Source organism: Populus euphratica, unplaced genomic scaffold, assembly GCF_000495115.2.
Source record: "Populus euphratica unplaced genomic scaffold, PopEup_1.0 scaffold76.1, whole genome shotgun sequence".
NCBI classification, from domain to species: Eukaryota; Viridiplantae; Streptophyta; class Magnoliopsida; order Malpighiales; family Salicaceae; genus Populus; species Populus euphratica.
The window spans coordinates 1,301,760-1,328,661 of NW_011499890.1; the positions used below are offsets into that span (position 1 = coordinate 1,301,760).

General features: G+C 32.1%; 2 protein-coding genes, 1 long non-coding RNA gene and 1 pseudogene across 9 annotated transcripts; all 4 read right to left on the bottom strand.

The window, feature by feature from the left end:
- LOC105131134 (uncharacterized) lies at nucleotides 1-26,444 on the bottom strand. The gene is made up of 3 exons (XR_843377.1): nucleotides 26,306-26,444; nucleotides 14,694-14,698; nucleotides 1-11 (listed from the first exon to the last, which is right to left on the bottom strand). It is a non-coding gene; the product is annotated as an uncharacterized LOC105131134 (long non-coding RNA).
- LOC105131133 (transcription factor LUX) lies at nucleotides 2,972-5,767 on the bottom strand. Of its 5 annotated transcripts, none has more exons than XM_011033959.1 (3): nucleotides 4,480-5,767; nucleotides 3,603-3,643; nucleotides 2,972-3,489 (listed from the first exon to the last, which is right to left on the bottom strand). In XM_011033959.1, exon 1 carries the CDS (start codon nucleotides 5,572-5,574, stop codon nucleotides 4,534-4,536), a length of 1,041 nt encoding a protein of 346 aa, XP_011032261.1. In that variant the 5' UTR covers nucleotides 5,575-5,767; the 3' UTR covers nucleotides 2,972-3,489; nucleotides 3,603-3,643; nucleotides 4,480-4,533. The 5 variants fall into 5 exon arrangements, with proteins under 5 accessions (XP_011032261.1, XP_011032260.1, XP_011032258.1 ...); XM_011033958.1 differs by having other exon boundaries at nucleotides 3,603-3,930; XM_011033956.1 differs by having other exon boundaries at nucleotides 3,603-3,930; nucleotides 4,060-5,766.
- On the bottom strand, nucleotides 15,845-23,234 carry LOC105131132 (pumilio homolog 2-like). 3 transcript variants are annotated; one of them, XM_011033951.1, is made up of 10 exons: nucleotides 22,056-23,234; nucleotides 19,804-21,389; nucleotides 19,574-19,715; nucleotides 19,293-19,400; nucleotides 18,644-18,856; nucleotides 18,448-18,558; nucleotides 17,464-17,658; nucleotides 17,098-17,272; nucleotides 16,236-16,321; nucleotides 15,845-16,117 (listed from the first exon to the last, which is right to left on the bottom strand). In XM_011033951.1, exons 1-9 carry the CDS (start codon nucleotides 22,686-22,688, stop codon nucleotides 16,281-16,283), a joined length of 3,204 nt encoding a protein of 1,067 aa, XP_011032253.1. In that variant the 5' UTR covers nucleotides 22,689-23,234; the 3' UTR covers nucleotides 15,845-16,117; nucleotides 16,236-16,280. The 3 variants fall into 3 exon arrangements, with proteins under 3 accessions (XP_011032253.1, XP_011032254.1, XP_011032252.1); XM_011033952.1 differs by having other exon boundaries at nucleotides 15,845-16,321; nucleotides 22,056-22,668; nucleotides 22,880-23,233; XM_011033950.1 differs by having other exon boundaries at nucleotides 15,845-16,321.
- A 173-nt stretch (nucleotides 26,445-26,617) lies between the features above and the next one.
- LOC105131163 (uncharacterized) overlaps nucleotides 26,618-26,902 on the bottom strand; it is an 8,415-nt pseudogene continuing 8,130 nt past the window's right edge.

Below are 26,902 nucleotides of genomic sequence, written 5' to 3' on the forward strand. Positions count from 1 at the left end.
ATGCAAAAGCTCTTCCTGTTTCTGCTACTGTTGCGGCAGAGAATAGCAGGAAATAACCAAAACCCTTCAGCTCTCTTTCGGCCTCGGCTACCCCTCAAAACAAAATCCGCAGCCTTTTGCTTTCATATTTGTGGCAAAAATAAGGAAATGAGTTTTGTTTTTCACGCAATATAATGAAGAGCAATTTGCCCACTCTTATACTACAAAAGTCTCATGGCATAAAGTGCTTCATTCCTTATCCTCTGCCCAACGTTTCTTTAACTCGTGGTCACATGCATGGCTATCTTTATTCCTTGTGAATTTGAGGTTGAGATAAGGATTATTTTTTAAAATATTTTTTATTTAAAAATATATTAAAATAATATTTTTATATTTTTTAAAGTTTATTTTTGATATTATCACACTAAGATTATTCAAAAATACTAAAAGTTAATTTTAAAAAAAAACATTTTAGAAAAATAATTTTCCTGCTGCAAAAACAAACAAGTTCAGATTCTTTCACCATATTCTCCATCAACTTTTAAGAGAATTTGTTGTCCAAAAGAAGAGAAGCCCTTTGATTAAAAGAGAACAGATTGTTCCAACTTCACTTTCTTAGAATTCTCCAATTGATATCCGAATGTTATCATCACTGGCATATGATAATTATATAAAACTCTACTATCCAATTTTTGCGTTTTAAACACAATTTACATAAGAACAAGGAGATGATTGTTGCATGAGATGTGGAAGCAATTTCTTTTTTTATTTGAACTCGGAAACCTGAGTTGAAACCCCAAATTAAAAGTTTTTTTTTTGTTTTGGCTAAGGAAAAAAAATTAAATAAAAACCTGCCATTTCTTACGTCAAGAATTTAGAACAAAACATTGCAATTCAGTTCTTGCTAATGATTTTCCAGCTTTTAATTTAAGATTGCATAGACTTGAGGCTAGAATTAGATTGTGGATTGGAGAATTGTTCTGGTTGTTTTTTAAAGTGTTTTTTACTCAGAAAAGTATATTAATAATATTTTTTTATTTTTTAAAAATTATTTTTGAAATCAGTATATTCAAATAATTTAAAAATATCAAAAATACATTAATTCAAAATAAAAAATTTTAATTTTTTAAAAATTATTTTTAAAATGTAGTGTTAAACATATTCTTAAAACACTACTATTTGTTCTATAAAAGTTAAGCATGCACGGTTATCAGTGATTCATAATATTTGATATAATTCAGTTTTTTTTTATTTTAGAATTTCATTCGTTAAAAAAAATCAGAAAAATAATATAATTTATAATTAATTAAGGATAACATCAACTCATTGCATGTGTCATTAACTACTTTCTTAAATTGTCACAAATTACAACGAAAATAGGAGGGAAAGAAAGAAAGAAAAAAACCTTAAGTTTAACTTATCAAAGCTCCTATAATAATATTATTAAAATCATTAAAAAAATCTAAAAATTTCAACAAGATAAATTTAATAATATCATTAAATAAACTACAAGAATCATCTAAAAATAAATAAGTTACTTGTTACTTTTAATAATGAACACATCAAAATTTTAATGATGATAACATTCATTCCATCAAAAAAATCTAGTTGAGCTACAAAAATAATATAGAGATAAATGAATCATTCCCTATCTTTAACAATATATATATATATATACATATATATATATATATATATATATATGTATATATATATATATATTGTTAAAGATAGGGAATGATTCATTTATCTCTATATTATTTTTGTAGCTCAACTAGATTTTTTTGATGGAATGAATTAATACAAGTGGCTTACAACTTGTAGATATCATGGGCAACTTGTTAAATCGGTTATTTCCTTAAATATTTTTAAATTATGATATTTTATCATTTTTTTTTATTTTGCTAGTATCCAAAGTAAAACTCATTGTGATTCAACAAATACAAAGGTGACTTGTTATAATTAGATTGTATTGTTTATTTTATGAAAAGTAATTTTTTAAAAATTTCTTAGGTTTATTTACCATTAGAAGAATTAGTTCATAAAAAACACATTTAAGTGAGAGAAAAATTTCACTTGATTTTAAAAAAAAAATTATCTTTATTTTGAGTGGAATATAATTTATAAAAGTTACAGAAAATTAAAAAAAAATCTTATTATTTATTTATTAAATCAAATTTCTTCCTCAATTTTTAATTATTATATATATGGAATACTTTTTATTTTTTTTTAACTTCATCCCTTAGAATTTGATATAATTTTATTTTTATATTAACTTTAATTCCTTTTTAGTAATTCTTATTTATTTTTCTTTCATTTTTTTATTTTTTATCAATTATATTTAATTCACATTCTTCTCGTTGCTTTACTAAACTTTTTACTGCAGAGAGGGGGGAGCAATTTCAGAGACAGGAAAAATTCAGAATATCCACCCTTTCCCTAAATAAAAAGTACATAAAACATCTCAACAGATTTCAACAGCTGAGAAATTAGCAGAGCCATGGGGGACGAATTCAAAAGTGTCCAGGATAAAAAATGAGGGGTTGATCCTGCCCTGTTGTCTAGAAGCCATTGTATATCAACAACCATCCTCGTCTGACAGGTGGTTTCTTCTGTCAAAATAGGAAGTTTAGTTATATAAATCCTTGAACAGCAGCATTTGATGCATATTTTATGAACCCATGGTTTAATTGCCTGTTAGTTCAATAATTAATATTTTCAATACATTAACTTCGTACCTGCAGCAACCAGCATTAGATCAAAGCCTATTCAAAATATTTCCATGATTCAACAAGACTCTTATGTTAATACTCCCCCCTCAGAGATAGAGATAGTGCCATTATTACAAGCTAGGAATTTAAGACCTACAACTCAATTTCACGTCCGAAAAGTCAAATGTATAATTTCCCTCATAAGAGTAAACAATAATTTAAACATGGCAGAAATGCGAACAAAACATTCAAAATAAAAATAGAATCTTCCATAAGGAAAATTTCCACCAAAATTTAAAAAGGCTTCCAATAAAAGTTCAATTTTTCAGCGTTAATACAAGTACACGCAGCTACTAAGTTCGATAATCAGCAAACTTTCAAGACAACTAGAAATGAATAAGAATTAGAGGTAAAAACAGAGAGGTAAAAAGGTAAAGCTGACAGGCTGACTTTGCGTAGCGTTCCTTTAAAGATTTGCTATGTTACCCTAAAAGAAAGTTCAACATATCCAATAATACAAAAAAAAAAATAGCATTTATCAATTGAAGAACTAGTTAAGAATGTAAGCTATGACTTATCAATGTGGAAGTGGCAATAAGTAATATGTGAGATTCCGGCTGCCATCAGGTAACCACAGTTAGAGATATATTCAAAGAAGGATTGCAAAGTTTTCCTGCGAACCCTCTAATGTCTTGGATATGCCTCCACGCATTTCTTCCTGCGAACCCTCTAATGTCTGTGAAAAGCGGAAGTATCAGCAACTCACAAGAGTTACATCAGGTTGCTCAATCTCCAGAATCTACAGAAAAAGGGATAATTTATAAAAAAAAAAAAAAAAAATAGCTCTCAGCCAGTCAGCTAAAGGTCCAATAACAGAAAGTATGCAATTAGCAGGGATGGGAATCTTGGAACCTGTAATGGGGACCTTATTGAAACAAAGGTAGGCTACAAACCTGCAAGTTCAAAGTTAGTGCAAGTCTGAATCAAAGGGCATCAAAATCAGCTCAAAGAGATCGCACTACTTGGCAAGATACGGCTAGTCGGCTATATAATTCATTCTCAATACAAGAAAAATAAAAGAAAATGATTAACGATCACTCCAGCATAAGTACTGCATCAAATCATGAAATATAAATACCTTATTTTTTGCTGGAAAAAGCTTTTTTCTTTTCTTTTTTGGTACCTGATTGACTTGTGTCATAGAAAAAGAAAAGCAAAATTCTAACCATACTAAATCGATCTGCACATAAACCATCACATAACAACATTATGCAAAATAGAATCGAAAGGACAAAAGAGAGGGGAAAATGAATTGTAAACCCAAATGTATAAAAAACATCATTCAAAATACATAGGCTGATTGGCAGACCTAAAAGTTTTGAGACGAAGGTAGGACGGCGACGGATGCAGCAAAATGCACCTCCCAGCATCTATAGACGGGCCTACTTCAGTACAAGGGTGCAAATTAACATATATTTCAACTAGCAAGTTTTTTTTTTCCCTCATCTTCGAAATAAGCTCTTTCAGATTAAGGGTCATGACAATGGAAGTATTAAGTAGTCATGAAAAAGCTTGAATTTTTATTTTTTTATTTTTTGTTAACAGTGATGCTAACATGCATACGGACCATCAATATTCGACTGTCACTCCCCCAGTTATAACAAGTATTATCAGCCAAGGGGTTTGTGGATGCACGAACTGTAAGCATAATGTTTTGTTATTATCATCTTAAGGAAGTATATCTGCAGGCATGATAGTGGAAGACACTGGAGAGGATGGATGCACTAACCTCTTTTTTCTCTTTCTCTATAGCGTGCCAAAAAATAAATATCTCCTCCCAACATCACATGTTGTCATTAGGTGCAACTTGATGAGGATGATGCGTGTATGAACCATAATGATTCCCATTCCAATCCCTCTGCTGAAACATATGACCATGAGCAACATTTCCATTATACCCGTTTTGATGACCATTAATACTAACTTGGTGATGCTGGTGGTTATCACTACTATTATGATGACCGTTGTTATTCCCCATTTGCATCCCCATATGTCCATATACTGGCATTGGCATCATCCCACCCGCCGTGGCAGGGTGATGATAAGGCATCGGAATTGGGATTCCAAAATTCCCATTTCCGCCGCCGCCGCTACTCTCGGGAAAACTCTGCGGCAAAGGAGTGGACGCAAACAACTGATCAGAAGCAGAAGGTCCTTCACTCGACAGCCCCTGCATCCTCTTCAAATAAAGCCGGTACTTCTGCAAATGACTGGCTACATTCTCGCGAGTCAAACCTTCAACATTCATCAACTGCATAATCGTTTTCGGAACCGCGTTTTTAATCCCTAAGTGGCCGACCACGTCAACAAACCTCTTATGCAACTGAGGGGTCCACACGAGCCGTGGCCGTTTCAAAGTCCTCGCCGCCGCAGAAGACGGGTCTTCCACCGAATTCTCGGTCCTCAAAGCTGAATCTTCCTCTTCCGAATCAACCCTCCTCAACTTCCTCGCTTCGGATCCAGACCCGTCCCGATCCACCGCTCCGGTTTTATTATCTAAATCAACTACAACAGGGTCGTGCGTTTGACCTGTCGTTTCGTTGAACGACTTGAAGTTAATAGACGATAAGGCGTTTAATTGACCGCGGAGATTGGAGAGAGTGGTCTGAGAAGCGCGGTTGACATCGAGTGGAGTACGCTGAGGCTCAGGGGAGATACTGAAGGCCGAAGCAAGTTCAGGTGGAATCAACGTTTGTGATAAGGGAGTTAGATCATCAGGTGTAGGTAATCCTATCTCCCACACTGCAACTCTTTCATCGTCTCCGTTGATGTTATCTTCACCATCGTTGATTTCGTATTCACTCATTTTCACTTCTTCTCCCATGGTAGCTTAATTTTTGGAGAAAAAAAATATTTTTTTTTTTTGAAATGGAAAGAGAAGCGGATCGGAGTCAGAGAAGAAATTGGAGATAATTAAGGGAAGCAGTGGACGTGATTGTTTGGTTTTCAGGAAAGACAAGGGAAGGAAAATAAATTTGAGGGTGTTTTCTTGAGAGAGCAAGGTGGAAATATCCAATGGGCTCATCGTATTTTTAGCATCCCTATAATATTATAAATGTAGTCCTTTTACTTTTATTTTTATTTCTTCTATCTCTCTATTCTTAATTTAATACAATTTTCGTTAACAGATAAAAATAAAATTAATAAACTAAGAACTCTAATTGAGAAAATTTAAGGTTAAAATTTTAATTACGGAGAACTATCAACTACTTTCTTAACTGATCAGGAATTAAATAAAAGCATATGAACCATATTGCTGAACTTTGAAAAGTATAGGGGTGGAATATACAATTAACCCAATATCTGATAGAAGTTCCAGATGGATTGGTCTCGCACCAATGCCAACGTGGATGACTTTGCCAGATATTTTTGATCCTCTAAATATCTTCACTTTCTCACTTCCTAGCTCGAAGAAGGAGACGGATACTCGCCCTCTCTATTTGACACATGTGAAGTAATCCAATGAAGAACGGACACGTAAGATGTGGATCCTGGTAGATTGGGGGAGTGAAAGTACTTAACTGGTGTGAAAAAGGCTGGTTGTTCAATGCCAAGTCGGCAAAGGGGTTGCACTTTTGAGGTTGTATTGGTAATTTCAGGAGAACCTTTAATTTAGAACCGCCTTTGCCGTACGACTACTCTTTTTATTATTCTTAAGGGATGGACCCATGAGACAGCCGTGGGTTGGCGTACAGCTGGAGCGGTGGACGAGTAAGAATTAAGAAAGGCTCGATAATAATATATTTTATTTTATTTTATTTTATTTTATTTATTTAAAAATAATAATTTTAGTGGTTGATCAAACTTTTTTATTTTTAGTGTTTGCGTATTAAAGTTTTTAAAAATAAATTATTTTATATGCTATTATTAAAAATAAATTTAAAAAAATAATTTAAAAACAACAACCTTAACCATATAAAACAGTAACATGTTATATTTTAAACAAGGCAACCATCTCTTTCAAATAACAGGTTTAGGTGATAGGAAAAAGAAATATTTTATTTAATAAGCTTCGGGTTGTTAGCTCTCTTTAAATAAATATATATTTATACATAGTATTTTTCATGAAATATAAAATAAATTGTTTTATAATTTAAATTATTAAAAAAATTGAAGCGATTGTCCATTTCATGCATTAAAATATAAGAAAAAAACCTATACATATAAAGTATCTCATCTTATATTAGAATACAAGGAAGTGTAATTATAAGAAAGAAAACTCTTATAAATGTATAAGTTAGGGGTGTTAATGGCTTATCAAAGACCCAATTCATCAATTTGGGACTTGAATAAAAAAAACATATTATGGTATGTAATCCATAAGGCTATCACTTGCAATGTAATGTGATTTTTTTTAATAAAATAATCTCTTTAATAATCAGATTTTTAAAATATACACACACATATACATATATGTGTGCATGTTTAAAAATATATAAAGTTTTGAGAAATTTTATATTACCCCAATAATAATTTCATATGAAAAGGAGAAATATGATAGAAGTTTGATAAAAAAAAGAGGAAAAGTTTACTATTCCATTCACTTTCAAGTGTTATATAGTACATATTTGTTATAGAGATAACAAAAGATAAAATCCTATCATGTACAACTCATAGATACACTTAGCTTTGTATTTGAACTATTCAAATTAATTAACAATATGAAAGAATAATTGTCATGAGATATGCCCCCTCAAGATAAGTCGCGGTAAGAAAGGTTAATCTTGGTTTTGAGAGTTTGAAACTTAAAGCGGGGTAACAATTTTGTAAGTGCATCAACAAATTCATCATTGAAGGGAACATGAGCTATACACAAAGAACCGATTTGGACTTGATCTCGAATAAAGTGAAAGTTTATTACAACATGTTTCATTCTTGAATGGGAAACTGGATTAGAACATAGATAAGTAGCTTTAATATTATCACAATAGATTGTAGGAGCGTAGGGTAAATTTATTCCAAGATCTGTCAAGAAAGAATAGAGACATTTTATTTCAACAACAATAGCTGCAAGAGATCGATACTCAGCTTTTGTTAAAGAACATGCAATAGTCTTTAGTTTCTTTAAGTTCCAAGAGATAGGATTACGACCTAAGTACATGAAATAGGCGCAAGTTGAGGAGTAGTCATCTTTGTTGCCAGCCCAGTCTGCATCAGGGAAGGCATGAAGAGATTTTAAAGAGTTACAATAAATGATAATCCCTTCATCTAATGTACCGTATAAAGAGCACAAGATATGTTTGACAAGAACCTAGTGCTCAGTTGATGGTCGATACATGTATTATGATAACTTGTTGACTGCATAAGTGATGTTTGGGCATGTCGTCGACAAGTATTGCAGACTTTTCATAATTGTGCAGTAATCTATAAGATCAAAGAGAGTTGTTTCGGAGTGTAAACTAATAAGAGGACAGGTAGGCAGTGGGGTAGAAACAATTTTAGCACCTGTCATATTGGTCCGAGCAAGAAGATCTTGAATATATCGACGCTAAGAAAGCTCATAGTACCACACCCTTAGTGCTTGTTTAAGGCCATATATAACTTTACGAAGCTTACAAATGAATGTTGGATGATCAAAATTAATGAGACTCGGAGGCTGAGATATATAAACATCTTCTAATAGATGACTTTGTAAAAAAGCATTATTGACATCAAGTTGGCCCCTTGTGAAGATCTTTCACCTGAAAACACATTGGTAGGAACTCAACAGAGACATTATTAGTGACACAAAACTAATAAATAAAGATTAAATTTGTTCTTATATCAAGTACATAAAGAACATCATTTAATTTGAATGTAGAGTAATCAGTGAAAAGAGAAGTTGAACCAATATGAGTGATGGAGAGTCCCATTCCATCTCCAATCATGACATTATTAGATCTAGTATAAGAAGCATAAAGAGATAAATTATTTAGGTCTATTGTGACATGATGAGAAGCATCACTATCAAGCAACCAAGTTGAATTGTTGGAGGCAACATTAGTAGTAAAGTGAGCCTGTGGCTGCCAAGGAGCTGATGAATTACTGGAATGTGGTGTAAATGCCTTGTTGGATGATTGAATAGGAATCACTTAGAATGATGGACATCTTTTTGTTGTGTGGCCTTGAGTGCTGCATATCTGGCAATAGCCCAATTATGAATGTGATGATGGACGACCATCACAGGGATGTGGATGGGAAATGAGTGATGGGTACCAACATGTTTGTCTATAAGAATTGAGATGCCACTTAGAAATGGAGTTTTGATGTCTCCAGATTTTACTGGTTTTATTTGTTGGATTCATAGTTGTTGAAAAATGAGTAAATCTCTTTGTTTTCCCTTTAAAAGAGACTTTAAATATTAACAATTTCTCATGAAGCTCATCAAATAAGATAGAGTTATCACAAGCTTGAATAGCAAGGACCAATTCTCTATAATCTTCTCCTAGCTCATCTAGAATCTTTTCGGTAAGATCTTCCTCATCTATTGGTGTACCAAGTATTGCAAACTCATCTGCTCAGGCTTTAACTAATTGAATAAAGCTAATAATATTTAAATTACATTTGGTGGAATTTTTTAAAAGAGTCTTGGCTTGTTTAATACATCCACGTGATGGTTTAGCATAGGTGTTGGCTAAAATGGTTCATGCTTCCTTTGATGTTATGAGTCTTGCAACAAATAAAACGATTGTAAGTGAAAGTGAACCAATAAAAACATTGAAAATAAACTGATCTTGATAAATCTATATGTTATAGGCAGGATTTTATCAATATAGTAATAGGTGGACAGGGTTTGAATCCATCAATATAACCAAGAAGATTATAGTCAATAAAAAGAGTTTGGAATTGAAGTTTCTAATAAATATAGTTGTTGATAGCGAGTTTAAGTGGGGCTTAAGCAGAAGTGTTTATGGTAATGAGTTAAAATTTATTATTATAGAGAATGGTTGAATTTGTTGGCGTGGTTGGATTGGATGAATTTGGATTGTTTGTTGAATTGATTTGAATAGCCATTATACATAAAAAAAAAAAAATTGAAGAATTATTCAATGCATAAAAAAAAATTCTAATAGCATGATAAAAGTTTGATAGAGAATGAGGAAAAACTCACTGTTCACTTTCAAGTATTATATAATACATTTTTGTTATAGAAATAACAGAAAATATGATCATATTATGTATAACTCATTGATACATTTAAATTTGTATTTAAATTATTTAAATTAAGTAACAATATGGGAGAGAAACAGTTATATATGTGTGTAAGAGAAAAGGAGAAAACACTTTTTATTGTCAAATAAAAATAAAATAATAAAGAGAGAAAATTAAAGGGTTTTTTTTGTTAATCTATGCTAAAGCAATCAAATCACTTTTAGCATGATATAATATAATTTCTCTCATCTTTCCATTTATATCTCCCCTTAAAATAAGTCAATGAAATAATTATTAATAATCATTTTTTAAAATAATATAAAACTTCTCGTTACATGCTATGTTTTTTGTTTGCATAATCCTGTTAAAGAAATACATATAATTAACTATTCTTTTTAGTAATATTTTTTTTCATAAATACATATAGAATCCTACATGTTGAGTCACATTTTCTTTAGATTCTCCGCGTAGCGAGGGTTTGCTAGCACACGCGAGAGAAGGAGATGTGGAAGCGGAATAAGTTCAGGTAAGTAAAAAAAATTCTATTTTCATAATTTTAAGAGTAATATAAAATAATTATTTTTAATTTTTAAAGGCTTGTTTGTTTGAAAGTATATTTTTAATTATTTTTTAAATAGTTTTTCATGTTAAAATACATGTTAATAATTTTTTTATTTTTTAAAAATTATTTTTGATATTGATACTTAAAAATGATTTAAAAACACTAAAAACATATTAATTTAAAGTTAATAAAAAATAAAAAATATTAATTTTTAAAAAAATATTTTTAAAATAAAAAACAAATATGCTAAATCAGACAAAAATATAATTAAAGAAAATATATTTACATAAAATAATTTAAAGCTCTCTCTTAAGAAATAATAAATGATGAACCAGAGAGATATTCAATGATTTTCTAGTGGTTATTTCAATAAATATGGATATGGTAGAATATGAGCTGGTTGGCCCACATATACACTTTCTCAATTGCATTTTTCTTAAAAAATAAATAAATAATAATAATAATGTAATGCCAATTGAAAGAATCATTTGTCCCCGAATATAAATTATTGCGACGATACGATGATGGCAACAATAATTCTTAATTCCCTGTTTCTTTTAGAATTGATGGTGACGTGTTAATTATTTTCTCTGTGTTAAATGACAATAATAAGAAGAAAAAAAACCTCCCAGCATATTTTTGTATATTATTAGATGGTGGCATGAGACACGCTGCTAGGGGAGTTCAATTTTTTGTGATATAAGAAAAATGTTCAAGCTACATTAATATTTAAAAAAAAATAAAAAGATGTGAATTTGAATGAGTTTAATAAGTCATGTTAATTTAATAATATATAAAACAAATCAAATAAAGTATTATGAAGCCAGCATTAATGCATGTATTCAATTAATTAATTTAATTTAATTCAAAAATATTTTTAAAAATTAAATTTAAAATAAAATAAAAAATAAAATGATTTAAAATAACTCATATTATCCTCAAAACAAGTGAGAAATCCTATAGAGAACAAAAAAACTAATGGAGCATTATATCTAATTAATTAAATGTTAAGGCACAAAATTGTAAAAAATATTTAAGAAAATCAAACAAACTCAACTAATTATCATAAATATGGGTTAATTTTTTAAATTCATTATTCGTTAAATTCTAGATTCATACTTAATCAAAAAGCTTAATTTCATAATTAATTTAACATTAAAGTATAAAATTAAAAAATATATATGAATTTAAAAAAATTCAAAGTAAAACAATAACAATACAAAAATAAAAATTAAATCTAATAGAAAAAAAATCAAAGTATTAAATCACTTGAAATAATAAATTTTAAGAATCGTCTCAAATAAAATAAATAACAATCAGAATAATATAACTAAATATATCATATAAAAAATAAAAAAATTCAATTAAAAAAATTCAATTTTATAAATCATTCTAAATAAATTAAATAATCAGAGAAAAAACATAAATTAAATGTAAAAAAAATAAATTAAATAATTACTTTGAATTTAAAATTTTAGAAAATCATCCATAAAAAATATAAAAAAAAACAAGAGAAAAGAATAAGGGGAAAGGTTATCGATGTCAGACTGGAAATCCATTAACCATTTTGCCATGCACTTTGCCTAATAGTAGAGGGGACACCGAGATAATTTAAATATTATCTTGAAAGCCACTATTCTGCTGCTAGATAGCACGTCACATGCCGCTAGAAGAATGCATTGAACATCAACACAAGCCAACCATGTTTATTTTTTTAATAATATTATGTATTGATTAAAATATAAAATTGTCTCTAGGCTTAGCCACCCTAAATATAACCCCAAAAAAAACCATGATGAAAGTACTGAGAAGCCCCTATAAGCCTGCTTAATAAATTTTACGCACTTTAATCATTTTATTATGTCAAAAAATTAAAATGACTAGAAAGCCTCTAAATAGCAGTTTAGTATTTTATTTTTTTCCTTTTTCTTTTAAAGCTAAATAAATCATTTTATTGTATGTAAAAAATATGGAAAGACCATTATAACCTTGATTGATTTTATAATAACAAATAAACCCAATATATATATATATATATATTGCTCTTGAAGGCCAATTCATTGGATTTTGCTGTGGTGAAAATTATTATTATATTGTTTTAATCCACAGTATAACGAGTCTCTTTCACAATATTTCATTGATTTTTTTTAGATATTTTTTTTAATTTTCATTTCTAAAATATTTTAGATTAGCTTTGCCTCACCTCATGTAATGACGTGATATATTCTCTAATTAATCAAACGGGAAAAAAAAAATTCACAACCTAAACAGTCCAGTGGTTCAGTTGTTAAGAAATTCCATTACGTACTTTGTCGGGCGCATATCCTTATTCATTACCAACACTAATCACTGCTAGTTGATTATAAATAACCAGATATATAAATATATAGTAACGTGACTAGTGCTCTATTGTTAGCTAGATAAAAATAAAAAAAATTGAGAAAAAAAATGATGTTATATAAGCAAGTTTTTTTAAAAAAAAATAACGTTGACAATGAAAACAATAAAAAGAAAAAGATACGATATCAACTAGTCTTAATCCATTATCTGAGTTATTTGACTAAACACGATAAATTTAAAAAACTTTAAAATTTAATTTTTTACTAATTAAATATTAAATGATAAAATTGAAGAAAAAAATATAAAAAATGATATAAAAAAATAAAAATTATAAGTAAAAAAAATGTCTAAATTTATTCAGGTTAACTCGTCAAACTCATGAATTAGATTATAAGATCGAGATAACCCAATATAAAAAAAAATAAAAAAAAAATAATGAAACTCTTTTAAAAAAAAAACCAATGTATTATCAGATGGGAAAAAAATCATTAAAAAAATTGATATCAACCCTTGTTAGTTTATAAAACTATTGTCTTGAATCATATATATGAGAACAATTCTCAACAAATTAAATATAAAAAAATAAAATATAAAAAATCAATCATATAAAAGGATATAAAAAAAAAGGAGAAATAATCAAAACTCAAAAAAAAAAAAAGCAATCCATTAGAGTTAACTCATTAAATTCACAAGTCAGGATATAAGACCGAGATAACCCTATAAAAAAATAAAGAAAATCATGAAACTTATTTTTAAAATAAAAAATAATCAATATTTATTAATAAAATGGAAAAAGAAATAAGTAAAAAAAAACAATGAAAATCAATGTTAGCTTATAAAATTTAATACTCAAGCCATTTGTTTAGAAGTATTAAACTTGCAAAAACCACAAATCCTAGCTTTCAATAAATAAAATTTCAAATAATAAAATTTAAGATAGAAAAAACTTAATCACAAAAAAAAATTCAAAAAAAAATAAGAATAAATTTTAAAAAAAAATGTGAGGATGGGTAATTTTGAATTAAAATTAAAAAAAAATTAATTTCACAAAAGAAATAAAGAAGAAACCACAAAGAAAGGGAGGGCTACATTGGTTTTTAAAAAATAACAAGTTAAAAATTTTAATTAAATAATGAAATTGAAAAAAATTAAAAGTTTTAAAAAATTATAAAAAAAATGAAGAAAAAAATCAATACCAAATTTTAAAAAATTAAAATTAAAAGATGCGGTTAAAAAAAACATGCAAAAAAAAATTAATGTATAGAATGAAAAAAGAAACACATACAGGGTTAGTTTAATTTATTAAGCACATGTATTAGGCTGCATTTGTTTGTTAAAAAAGTGATTTATCCAGTATGTATAATTATTATATAACATTATATGTTATATATTATTGTGTATTTTCTAGCAGTATCATGGTCGATGTGAGAATTACATCTCTAAGACATCTATCGTAAACCAATTTAATATATTTGTTATTTTTTAATAAAAGAAACTTGTCATTAATATATCATGTTCTAATATAAAGTATAAAAAAAACAAAAAAAAATGTTTGAATTTCCTAGGAATAGTACGTGCATGCGTGTATTATTAAATGCATGAATATGACCATAAATTAATGACAGTAAGTTATTGGTTTGGTGGTCGAGGAGGTTCTGAAGGAGCATGCAAATTTGGAGAATTTAAGCCAACCCTGAAGAAGTCGTCGTGCCTTCAGATACAGCCCCACTTCGAGAGTTTCCATCAGACGTTGCCCACCACAAATGATGGTGGAGGCGGCACTATCATTCCAGCCTGCTCTATCCATTCTCATCGTTGAGGTGATTTCTAATCACTACTTTTCAAGATTCACATAATATTATGGCTTTTCTTACTGCGGCTGATAAAAGTTTTGACTTTGGAATGTGGACTGTTGCTAAATTGAGGTGGCTTGTTTGGTTGCAGGTAATCTACCTGGGAGTGACAAATCTCTTGCAGAAAAGGGAGACGAAGAAGCTTCAGAAGGAACAGGAGCCTAAGGAGGAGGGAGGGGAGAAGAGAAAGGTGACAGCAGGGTCTGGGCCAAGAGGCTTTGAGCAGAAGATCAGCTACTTTAGGAGTCCCATGTAAGCTTGTGTGGTGTTTTGTAACTGTAAGTTTGCAACATTTAAGTTACGAGAGCGGAGCTTGAGTAGTTTTTATACTGTATTTTATTTGATTGATGTTAAAAATAATTTTTTTAATATATTTTTAAATAAAAAATATTTTAAAAAATTATTATTATTGCACTACCAAACACCATACATCTCATTGGTTAGTCATATATCATTGCTATGTCATTGCTTGTTCATATGTGGTGATAGCTGATTCCGTATTACCCAGTGTCGAGGAACAATTATGTCCCTTCACACTAGTTTTCTTACATATTTGACTCAATAAACGGAAATTGCAGCCTTGTGTGTTTAACATTATTGCGAGGTTTTTTTTATATATTTTTCATGTCAATATTTTTAAAACAGAAGCTAACCTGCTCTTCTAGAACATTAGCTGTTTCACTTGAACGTAGGTGAAACAACTGCTGGTTAGTTTCGTTGAAGCTCGACTAGATTCTTCACCCTTGGACTCCAAGAAAATTGAAGCTCGAGAGTTCTCACCAACAAATATAATAATACATGTCTCTCCCTGTTTGTCTGTAAACTCCACAGATTGAAAGTGGATACAGTGATATTTAATGGCTAGTAAACATCTCTCCAACCCTTTCAAAACTGCATTGCAAGCAGGGAGATAGCATGACTGATGATCCCAACAGCACATGAAGCAATTATGAGAGAGTGCTCGTTCTATGTTCGGATAGTATTGTTATTACTCTCATTAAAAGAATTCGTGAACTTCGAAAGAAGATAAAATTTGGTTTTCCCTGCCTAACAAGCAAACTTTGATCAGCCCCAATGGGGAGCGCAGAAGACAAATAAAAGCTGAGAAATCACAACTGAACAAGGTTGTTCTTTCTCTAGCAAGAGACGCAGGAGCAAGAGAACCACAGAAGCATCATGACACGATTATAGATATATAGCAGTCACACTCGCACAAACATAAACCACGCTCGAATAACGAAAGAAAAATGTACTTTAAGAGAGAAAAAAAGTCAAATCCGGATACATGAGAATGAAACTCTGGCCTCACCTAAACATTAGCAGCTCTCCACATAGCAACATTTGTACATATCACGTTTAGACTACCTCCACATTTTTAAACCCTTAAAAAGTCGTATGTCATTTAACTCCTCTGCAGGGGGCATCGGGTTGTATTCAACATCTGAACCTCAGCTTGCTCGACTCTATGTATAAACCTTAAACTACAGAATGTACAGTTTCAGGTACAAGCAGCTTTATTTTCGAACAGCCCATACCTCTCTGAAAAGATAGGTAAATACGTAGCTCTAAAACAGGAAGGAAGAAAGAGAGGAAGCTCACACTAGCTTCGGTTAGCTGTACAAACAACTTTCTTTCCTATTAGAACTAAGCAGCAGGGTGCAGGGACTGCGCGGCAATTCTCCTTTCTGCAAGCAATTTAAGATTAATGAGAGCTAGTCGTCGATGAAGAAATTCTATGGTCTTACTACCACATAGCAATATGACATGAGATATAGTTCAGAACAAAATAGCTATAAAGCATAAGAGCTATAAAGGATTACCGGCTTCATATTGCATACACCAGGTCTGTTTTGTTTCCATAGAGGAGAAAATGGTAATGAAAGCATAAACTTTCTTTACATAAACATGTCTCAGTTATACATTTATATTGTCAATCAACAGAGCGTTCATGAAACATATAACAATAGGCTCATTTTTTGGAGGAAGTCAATTGAAGAATGTAAACACAGGTACTGAATGACAACTTTCCAAAGCAAAACATATGCTTATATGCAAATGCAAATGCATGCAAACCCATAGTAATGCAAAATAACTCAGTCAATTATTGGTTTGGTGAAATTTATGAGCAAATAACTGGCAGATAACTTCAAGATGCAACAGTAAATTCCAGGTAACTAATCATGCTCTCAAACAGGCTGAAACTGCAAATGAGAGAGGCAGATTAGATATGTTCAAACCACATGGAGCAGCTATTTTAAACACATTAACCTTTCCTCTTTCAGAACCTAATGCTCCACCAAGGTTCCCAGGGATCCTGAGTGACAACAGTACAAAAATTTACTAGTATGTGCCCTGCCAAGGTCCCCAACGAAGGTGAAAAGGTACTAGTCTTACTTCAAATATACAGACATATTTACAAATCAAAATCAGGTTAATATCATAAGCATGAAATAATGCCTACCCCCAGCAGCAACAAGTTTCTCTACACGTGCAACAATGTGCTTTCCATAGGTGTACTTCTTCAATGCAGTTAGATGAACTTTTATTCTTGTAAGGATCAGTTCACGCTGTTGGTCATCACATGTCTCCAGCACTTTTTGTACAACATAGTTAGCAAACTGATCTTTCATCATTGCCTGGACAGATTAGGGGAAAAATTAGCAGAAGAAATTGGGAAATGATCATGCTTAATAACTATATGGGCATATGCAAAATTTGAAAAATGCACATGAGAAAAAGCACACCCGCACAAAAATATATATAGATAGTTGAAAATTACAAAGTTCTTTGATTCTAGCAAGCAAAAGTGCATAGAAAGTTGCAAAACCTGAAGAGGCTCATTTTCATCAGTGGTGCCTAGCATTTCATTGACCAGTAGTTGACGTTCAGAAGGACCACTAAATGTTAAACACTTCTCTACAACATTGGAGGCAAACTTTTGCTGACTCATCTGAACAATCCTCCCAGCTAACTCCTTGATGATAGCAGATCGTTCATGAGATTTCCCATGTTCCAGCACATGCTGTTAAAACAGAAGCCAGCACCCAATCAAATCAATAAAGATTAAAAATAAAACAAGACAAGTGTGATTAACAATAATTGGGAAATGTAATTTCTACAAACATACAGCATGGCTAATAAGCAGCATCCAGAGAAGAAATTCCAACTTCCATAAAACAGTAACAAAAGAAATGACAGCATCTGTATCTTAGAAATGAAAGTTTATTCATAATTCCATAACAAGTGATCTCTTTCTTAAATATTATCAGTATGCTTGCATATGGAACAAATAAATACAGGGGTGCATATGTAGCACTCAAATGTTATTGGTCAGTTCAAAAAAATACAGGGGTGCACATACCTCTCGTAAGAGAAATAAGAGAAGCAGTGGAATACACTCTATTGATGACTGTATTTATCTAATTACCAAATAGAACGACATCTTAAAGGGGGATAATGACAAGAAACTCATTCACGTGATTGAGCTTCCAAAGCAGGAATGGATGTTCTAAAGCACTGACAGAGATAATGGATGAGAGACATGAAGGCAATAGAGCTGGAGATTCAGCCAAGCTGTATCAAAAACACATTAAAATTCCTAAACATTGCTAAGACTTCCTGTTTTCTCAAGAATACCTGGACCACTTTTCATAAATTGTAAGCAAACATCAAGACCAATTCTTTTATGAAAAACAGAGAACTGTACTGTCCATACCCAGTAGCTTACATGAGATAAAAGTTATAAGACTCAATCAGAAAGGTAGTGGCATTTATGCATCCAAAGTGGGAGTCCTTGAACGGAAAAACCAACCTGAACCACATAATTTCCATATTGATCTTGTGCCAACATACTAACAGCTCCCAAAATCTCATCCATAACTTTATTCTGTGTGTTTGCATCCTTGCAGTGCTCCAATATCCTCTGCAAATTAAAGAAATGGCCATGTAATTTTCTTTACTTCCAGAAAGGTCCACAGAATTGAAAAATGCAAGAAACCATTTCAAACCTGTATCACACGACACCCATATGGATGGGTGGAGAGAATCACAACTTGATCAAAGAATGTTGTGACAATAAACTGAATATTATCTTCAGGAATACATTCAATACACTTTTGGATGACATGGTTCCCATTCTGGTCACGTACACACCGCATTACATGACCATCAAGCTCTTCAACCATCTTTATTTTCTGTTCTAGGTCAACAACCTCAATGGCCTGAACAATATAAAAAAAAATATGTTACAGTCAACAACTTCAGTAGGTGCACTTGATAATATTGGACTGAGGTTGATTGGTGAGTGTTTTCAAAGGATCTCCATAAATTTGTGCATAATCAAGGCAAGTTACTCTATTCTATGGTGCAATGGCCAAAGCAAGACACAATTACATAAGCACCCTTCCGAATAGGCAACTTTGTTGTCACCAAGGTGCAAATGCAGGACACTGCATGATGCAAATTGGTGTCCACAACCCCAATAATGAAGGATCTTTTGGGCCATTTGACCACCACTTTTCACATGAACCAGGAGTGAACATTTGTTTCCTCAGAATTATACTTTCAGGCACCATCATAATATAATCCACAAATGAAGATATATCAGGGTGTATCATGTAACATTAAATTGCAACATGGTAGAAAAGCTAACGGTACCTTCTGGATCACTCGACAGCCATACATTTGAAGGCTAAGTGTCAAAACATGACCTAAAAGCTTGCCAGCCAATTCTCTTCTCTGTGATGGAAGCCCATGCTCGAAAAACTATATACAAATACATAAACTTTCATAAGAGGAAACCATTAAAACATAAGTGTATATTAACAAAGCATGGAAGCCCATGCTTGAAAAACTATATACAAATACAGACACTTTCATAAGAAGAAACCATAAAAACATAACAAAGTTCATATTAACAAAGCATAGATATCTGGTACCTTCTGAATTACATAATTACCAAACACATCAGTCATCAGAGCAAGAGCCTGGGGCATGATTTCCTGATAAACCATATTTTTCTCATCCGTTGTGGCAGTCTCAAGTTTTTGTTGAATGAATCGGCTCCCATACTGATCGGCACTGCTCACAAGTGATTACAAATCATTGAATTAAATCGAAACAATAACATAATGAATGAACATATGATGATTTTTTGTGCAATAAATACCTGAACTCAACAACATGACCAGCAATTTCTGAAAGTTCAAGACACTTAGTTTTATTGCTCTTAAATTCTTCTAATAGGGATGATGCAAAGCTTTCATCTATGTTGCATCCTGCATCCAAGTGCCAGGGTCCCATGATGCCCCCGGCTAAGTTACTCATTCCAGAAGAAAAGCGCATATTCAGCTCATTGTGTCTTATGGGAGTCCCAGGTCCGACTGGGGAATTTGGAATGACAGGACTTGCCAGGGGACTTCCAGGATATGACATACCAACACCAAAGCCAGGATTCCCAAAATAACCATGATGATTAGAACTACCAGATTTACCACCTAATGGGACTCCATACTGTGATTTCTGAGATGACAGAAAACCATAAGCCTTTTGAATTTCAAGGTAATTCAAGTATGAATTACCCAAGTAGCTCCTATCAACTGAGGGATCATTAATAGCAGCAAGCTGGGTAGTAGCATACTCAGGAGTCCTCAAGTACTGGAGATACACCGGATCAACAAAAGGAGCCTGAAGAGCACTGCCTGCTATGGAACTCCCCACTCTCCCAAGATTATGAGATTCCAATGAAGCAGCAGTTAGATTTGCTCCAGACCCCAAACCTCCTCCAAGCACTCGTGAGTCCATTCCAGGGATGGCCATAGCAGATGCTGCAGCAACATTTTCAAATAATGGAGGCAGGTTACCTGTGCCAAGCTGGTTAGCAATCATGGATGCCAGTGCTGGATTTATGGAATACCCACCCAGTCCATAGTTTGGAAGTGATGAATTCATACCATCTAGATGCTGATACTGTGAAGGCAAGCCACCTCCACCACCAAGGGTGGAGGTAGGTGATCCTTTCATGTAAGAATTGCCACTAGGAACAGCCAACTTTTGCAGTTCAACCTGCCTATCAGCCATCAAGGATGAGCTGATGAGGTCTGGCTCACCACCATTGCTCTTAACCAAATCAGAATATGACAATTTGGTAGATTGAGGAGCAGAAGACATGTGTAAATGCCCAGATTCAGACTTCTTTAAGTATGTATTTTGCTTCAGATGATTCTGACCACCTTGGAGACCAAAGAGATAATTCTGGTGGTTGTCAACCTCCTGTTCAACCTGTGATGGCAAATGGCTTTCTTCATCTATTACACCATTTGTTGACAGGTTCATGCCAGAAAAGGCAGCTGCAAATTCTGCAGGCTCCCTCATACCAGATGAGATGCCATTGAATGAGTTTGAACTAGCCATGCCTCTCTTTTCAGATGTTGTAACTCTCCCTTGTCCAATGGGTGTTGGACAAGGACTAGGAGCCCTGGCAACATGTTGAGGATCAGGAGTAGTTCTCCCAGACAAGGAGGCACCAAGAGCAGCAGCATAACTATAAGAAGATGGCTGGCCAATATTTTGAACAGAAGATGAGCCCTGATCATTCACCCTCGATCGTAAAGTATCTGCAGATGATAATTCACGGCGCAAATGAGCCAACTCTGCTTCAGCTGAACCTATGGTCTCAACATTTTCATTAAATGCATTACAGCTAGCTGGGCGAGATGGGGGGCCTGTCAAAAGAGTTGTACGGCCCAAGTCATCCTGCATGGATACAAGACACCAGATCATAAGAATAATAGTGGAGTGAACAATCCAAAGGAGGCAACTTTTAGGCCATATATGATGCACTTGAAACTCAATCACAATCCAAAGCTCAAGTTCAAAGTACATGTCTTGCATAGGCCTCATAATGGCCTCTGAACATTCACAGACATAACTAAATCCCACATTACAACCAACAGCTCCTCAGACTTAACAAGTTAAACATACTGAGCAGTTCATTCACTACTTCGCAAGTATTTGAGCATAAAAATAACTATTTATCGTATCAATTTGTCATGGCCATATTCTTGATACATCACGTATACCATACTTGCACACTAACAAACTGAATGCAAAATGATTGCATGCCATAGAGAACTCAACAAACACGGATAAAATAGCCCAAGAAAAAAAAAACTGATTTTCAATAACATTAAAAGTAGGCAATCAGAAAAGGACAGCAAAACACTTCTTTATTTCTTCCATGCACAAATCAGATTACGTGTCAAACCTTAATAGGAAGTAATGAATACCACATCTGAAATTTCAAGGAAATAATCCAATGATATTCTTGATGCCATGAAGATAAAAAGAAGATACCACGCAAAAATGTAGAAATTCACAAACAAAAGGAAACATGACTTAAGCAAAATCATAGAAATTAACCTGAAAGAATTCAGCAAGGCTCTTCTGTTTGCTGGCAAATCCAAATCCTGGTAAACCAGTCAGCCCACCACCTCCCCATTCGGTGGAGCCAGAAACGTTCTCTGATTCAACCTCACCGTCCTGTTTCCTCGATTCAAACCCCGGTGGCATTGAAAACATTGATCTACCATTACCATTGTCAGCTCCACTAGCTTTCCTCCTATCTCCAATCCCGCCTAAAGCAGAACTCCCACCCTTCAATCTCTGTGCTGACCTCCAATCCTCCTTCGACAGCAAAGGAGGCGGAAGCCTTGGGTTCAAATTCACATTCGAATAGTAGTAAGATAAGTAAGCTGGATCAGACCTAAGCTCCTTCTCGGTTATGAACCCATTCCCATTTTTTCCGCTAGCAAAGTCAGAGAAAGAGGCGCCACCATGGCCTCCACCACCAAACAAGCCCCCGACTGCATTCAATGAACCCTCCACGGTTGGAGGTGCAGAGCCACTCCTGTACAAATTGAGCTCTTTCTCACGATCATCAGCCTCTTGCCTACGTTGCTCACGCAACAATAACCCTAACTCCTTCTCTAAATCATCACCGAATGATCCATCATTAGCTCCTATCATCGGTCTCCTGCCCAGTTCAGATAACATATTCAAGACTCCAATTTGACCATTACCCACTATAACAACTCAAAAACTGATCAACACCCACAACTTATAATCATACCCTAAATAGTCTCGAAAATAAAAGCTTGCATACGCTTGAAATAGCCAAGACACTACTTACAGCTTGAAGATGGTAACTTTTTAACTAGAAAAAAGATCAAAACTTTTACACCTACCTTATGGATGAATACAATTACCCAATCCTAGCTGCAAAAAGGTTCCATTTTCAAGCATAAAACAGCAACATAGAAGGATGGGTTTTTCCTCTCCTGTCGTGCAAATCAATTTCAAGAAACAAATCACACAACTTTGCGCACCATGTTTACATCCAAAAAAATTGTATGTGAAAGAGAGATAACGAAAGAAAAGAAATTTTTCTTCAAGAAACAAGAGAGGAAAAGGGTTTTCTACTTCTATTAAAGGAGAAGATCAATCCGGCGGCGATTGGTTCTTACAAGAACCCTTAGGGTTTTGTTCTAATGTTGGAGTGAATTGAGTATCGAATATCACCACCACAGGAGTTGATTATAAATACTGTAAGATATTTATATATATTAAAAAAAAAATCTTTTATTGGGTTTGCGAAACCTACAAAGAAAAGGAGAAAAAAGAAAGAAAAGAAAAGGAAAAAAACAAAATATTATTTTGTCACGTCCTCAAGATGTGGGCAATTGACCAAGTGATAACCGACCGATGGAGGGAAGTTGGTAGTCGGGGAAATAAAGATAATGATGTTTGGTTTTTGCTCTTCTTCATCGTATCCCAAAACAGGATTTAAATGGTTGGTTTTACAAATATTTGTTTTTAAATATATATATATATAATAATTTTGAAAAATTTTTAAATATATATATATATATAATAATTTTGAAATTTTTTTTTAATATTAGCATGTTAAAATAATTTAAAAAATATTAAAATTTTAAAATACTTCAATTGAAACGCCCAAGACACACTTTAGATTCTGTTTTTAGGCCCTTTTTATTTATTTATTTATTTATTTTAGGCATTATTAATTAAAATTGAAAAGTAAGTTAAAGAGGGAAAGTACAGGTAAGTTGAGTTAAAATATCTCTCGTTTTTTCGTTTTTTTTTGTCATTACCATTTTTGTTTTCGTTAAGAAACAACAAACGAGAAATCTTACCATTTTTCCTCGTTCGGTGATGGGTTCAAGATCTTTTCTTTTATTAGCAAATGATCTTTTCTCTTCGATTTTCTAGAAAGAAGCAAAGCCCATTTGATTGTGGCTTAACCTAGTTCCTATGTGAATTGTGACATTCAATGCCTAGGGTTTCCTTTTATTTATTTATTGCATTTAACGTTGACATGAAGGGCCGGTCTCGAGCGGGCAGTTGGGGTTGGTTATAAGCAAATTTTCATATTGTTTAATATCATTTTCGTTTTTATTTTCTTTTTTAGTTCCCAAGGTGAGATATAAAAACTTGTTTACTTTGGTCATTACATTTCCAATAAATAAATAACTAGCAATTGATTCTCTCAATAAATCCTTTACCAAATAAAAAAGAATTTTTAAATCATCACAGTATAATTGAGGCCAAGTCGAATTCAAAATAGTCATTTCATTAAAATCAAGTCCACAACAAAGTAAAGATTAGATTTAGACTCAAAACATTTAGGGCTTGGATCGAGAATAGACCTATAATACCGGTAAGTTAGATCGAGCTCGAGTTGAACTCGCAATGGCTTGAGTGAACAACTTATCGTACTATGATGGAAGCAAGATATTTAAAGATTAAGTTGGGATAAGTTTGAGGTCTTCACGGATCAAATATTATGTCTCGTAATCAAGCTCGAGTTATATTAGGGTAAGGTCAAGCTAAGACCATCTTTGAGATGCTAAATGGTTAGGAAAGCATCCAAGTTGTTAGAGGTCAAAAGACTACATGATATATTTGAATATATGGTTTAATCTTTTTTTATGAAAATTTGTATTTTTTTCTTTAAGATATTTCTTTGATGTTTTTTATAGTTCAAATATGTTACAATGAAAATAAATTTTAGAAAATAAAAAATATATTTTATTGTATTCTTTTTTAAAAAAATACCTATCTTTAAAAATAACAATTATTGCATTTCTTAGAACCTTGTATTTAGGGGCGCTTGAAGATTTGACTATAATTAGAGGCGTTCAGGGATGGCTCAAGCAACGGCGAAGCTAGAAAAATAAAAAAAGCGAGGTCATCAACCATTCAACATCATATCAAAATACAATGAAAGGGGTGGAAGGACTTGTCTCCTTTCACTGCACCTGAGTTCGAGTTTTGGCGTGCACGCCTATTATCCTTGTGGTGTCTTACATGTCTACTGGGTTTACAGGGTATTCAATGGGCTGTGGGGATTAGTCATAGTGTGTGTAAGCTGACCCAGACACCTCACGTAAATAAATAAAAAAATATAATAAAAAGATGCTGTTACGAGGATTATTCATTGTGTTCTAGTATTAATGTTTACTTTTTCAGTGCAATGCGATGGATTCAAGAAATGAAATCTGATAGAATTATTATTATGCAAGACATTGTAAATAACGTATGAAAAGAAAAATAAGAATACGAAAGTCCAATTTAATTAAGAGAGGTACGTCAACTGTTAAAGTCTACTGTGATAAAATTTAGTAATGGCGATTCCATGCATCACATAAAAGCAAGCTTTTGCATCTAAGATTATGAATCTATTTGGAAGTGTAGGTTGGAAGTGTTGATATTATTATTTTTTAAAGTATTTTTTATTTAAAAATATATTAAAATATTATTTTTTATTGTTTAAAAATATTATTTTTAATATCAGAATATTAAGATGATTTGAAAATATAAAAAAATATTATTTTAAAACAGATAAAAAATTAAAAATTAAAATTTTTAAAATATTTTTAAAATATAAAAATAAATACAACAATATAAAATTATAGAAACAACTATATCGTTGGTGTTTGTTATAATAAGGATGGTATCAATTTTTCAATGTAAAAAAATAATAAGAGTGTTTAATATAATCTGATAAATTTAATAAATTTAAAACTATATTGGATAACTAAGAAAAAAATAAAAAAGACATCACATAATCAAGCATCAACAAGATAGCTTGGAGATTTTATGAAAAAACAAAACAAAATAAATTATAATTAAATGTTAAAAAAATAATTGATAAAAAATTAACTAATAAATAAAATAATAATAAATAAATAAATAAAACAAATTACACACAAAAAAAGGACTTCTTCGGGCTGGGAGGTATATAATTTTATTAATCGAAGATTTGGCTATAATTGGAGGCGTTCATCGATGGCTCAAGCAATGACAAAGCTAGAAAAATTAAAAAAAATGAGGTCATCGACCATTCAACATCATATCAAAATGCAATGAAAACCATTTAAGTACTAATCAAGTGGTAAGAACTTGGAACTAAGGGGTTTGTTCTCTCAGTGGTTTCAGGTTTGAATCATTGATTGCTCATATGATGACTATTGGAGATTTACATGGTCGTTAACTTCAGAGCCCGTGAAATTAGTTGTGATGTGCGTAAGCTAGTTCAAACACCCATATTAATCTAAAAAAAAATACAATGAAAAGATGCAAGTTGTTACGATGAGCAAGGTTGTTAAAAACGCTTTTTTTAACACGACACGGAACATACAATATAAACTCGACTCGTAAACTCGAATCGTAAAATCGTAAAATCGGAAGTAATATTTTTTAAATAAAAATCATAAAATCGCAAGTAAAATATTTTAACTAAAATCGTAAAATCACAAGTAAAATATTTTAAACAATACAAATATCCAAACATCTTAAAATACAAAATTCAAATAAAAGTAAAATAAACAATACAAATATCCAAATATCTTAAAATACATAATTCAAATAAAAAAACATACATGTCCATAGTATTTTAATAACTAAAAGTTAACACACTTAAAACAAACAGTTTGTAGGTGTGTCATGTAAACTAAACAACCCTCATTGCCTTTGTCTCCCTCATTATTCATAAAACAGTCATCAAAATCATTACCATCTAAAGGAACATTAGTGCTACTACTAGTACCAGCACCGATATTAGAAACATTAGTGCTACTACTAGTACCAGGACCAACACCAAGATTGTCAACAATATTTAACTCCAAGCTCCTTGAATTATCTGGATTGACATCATTCTGAATCTCTAAATCATTTTCAGTTCCATG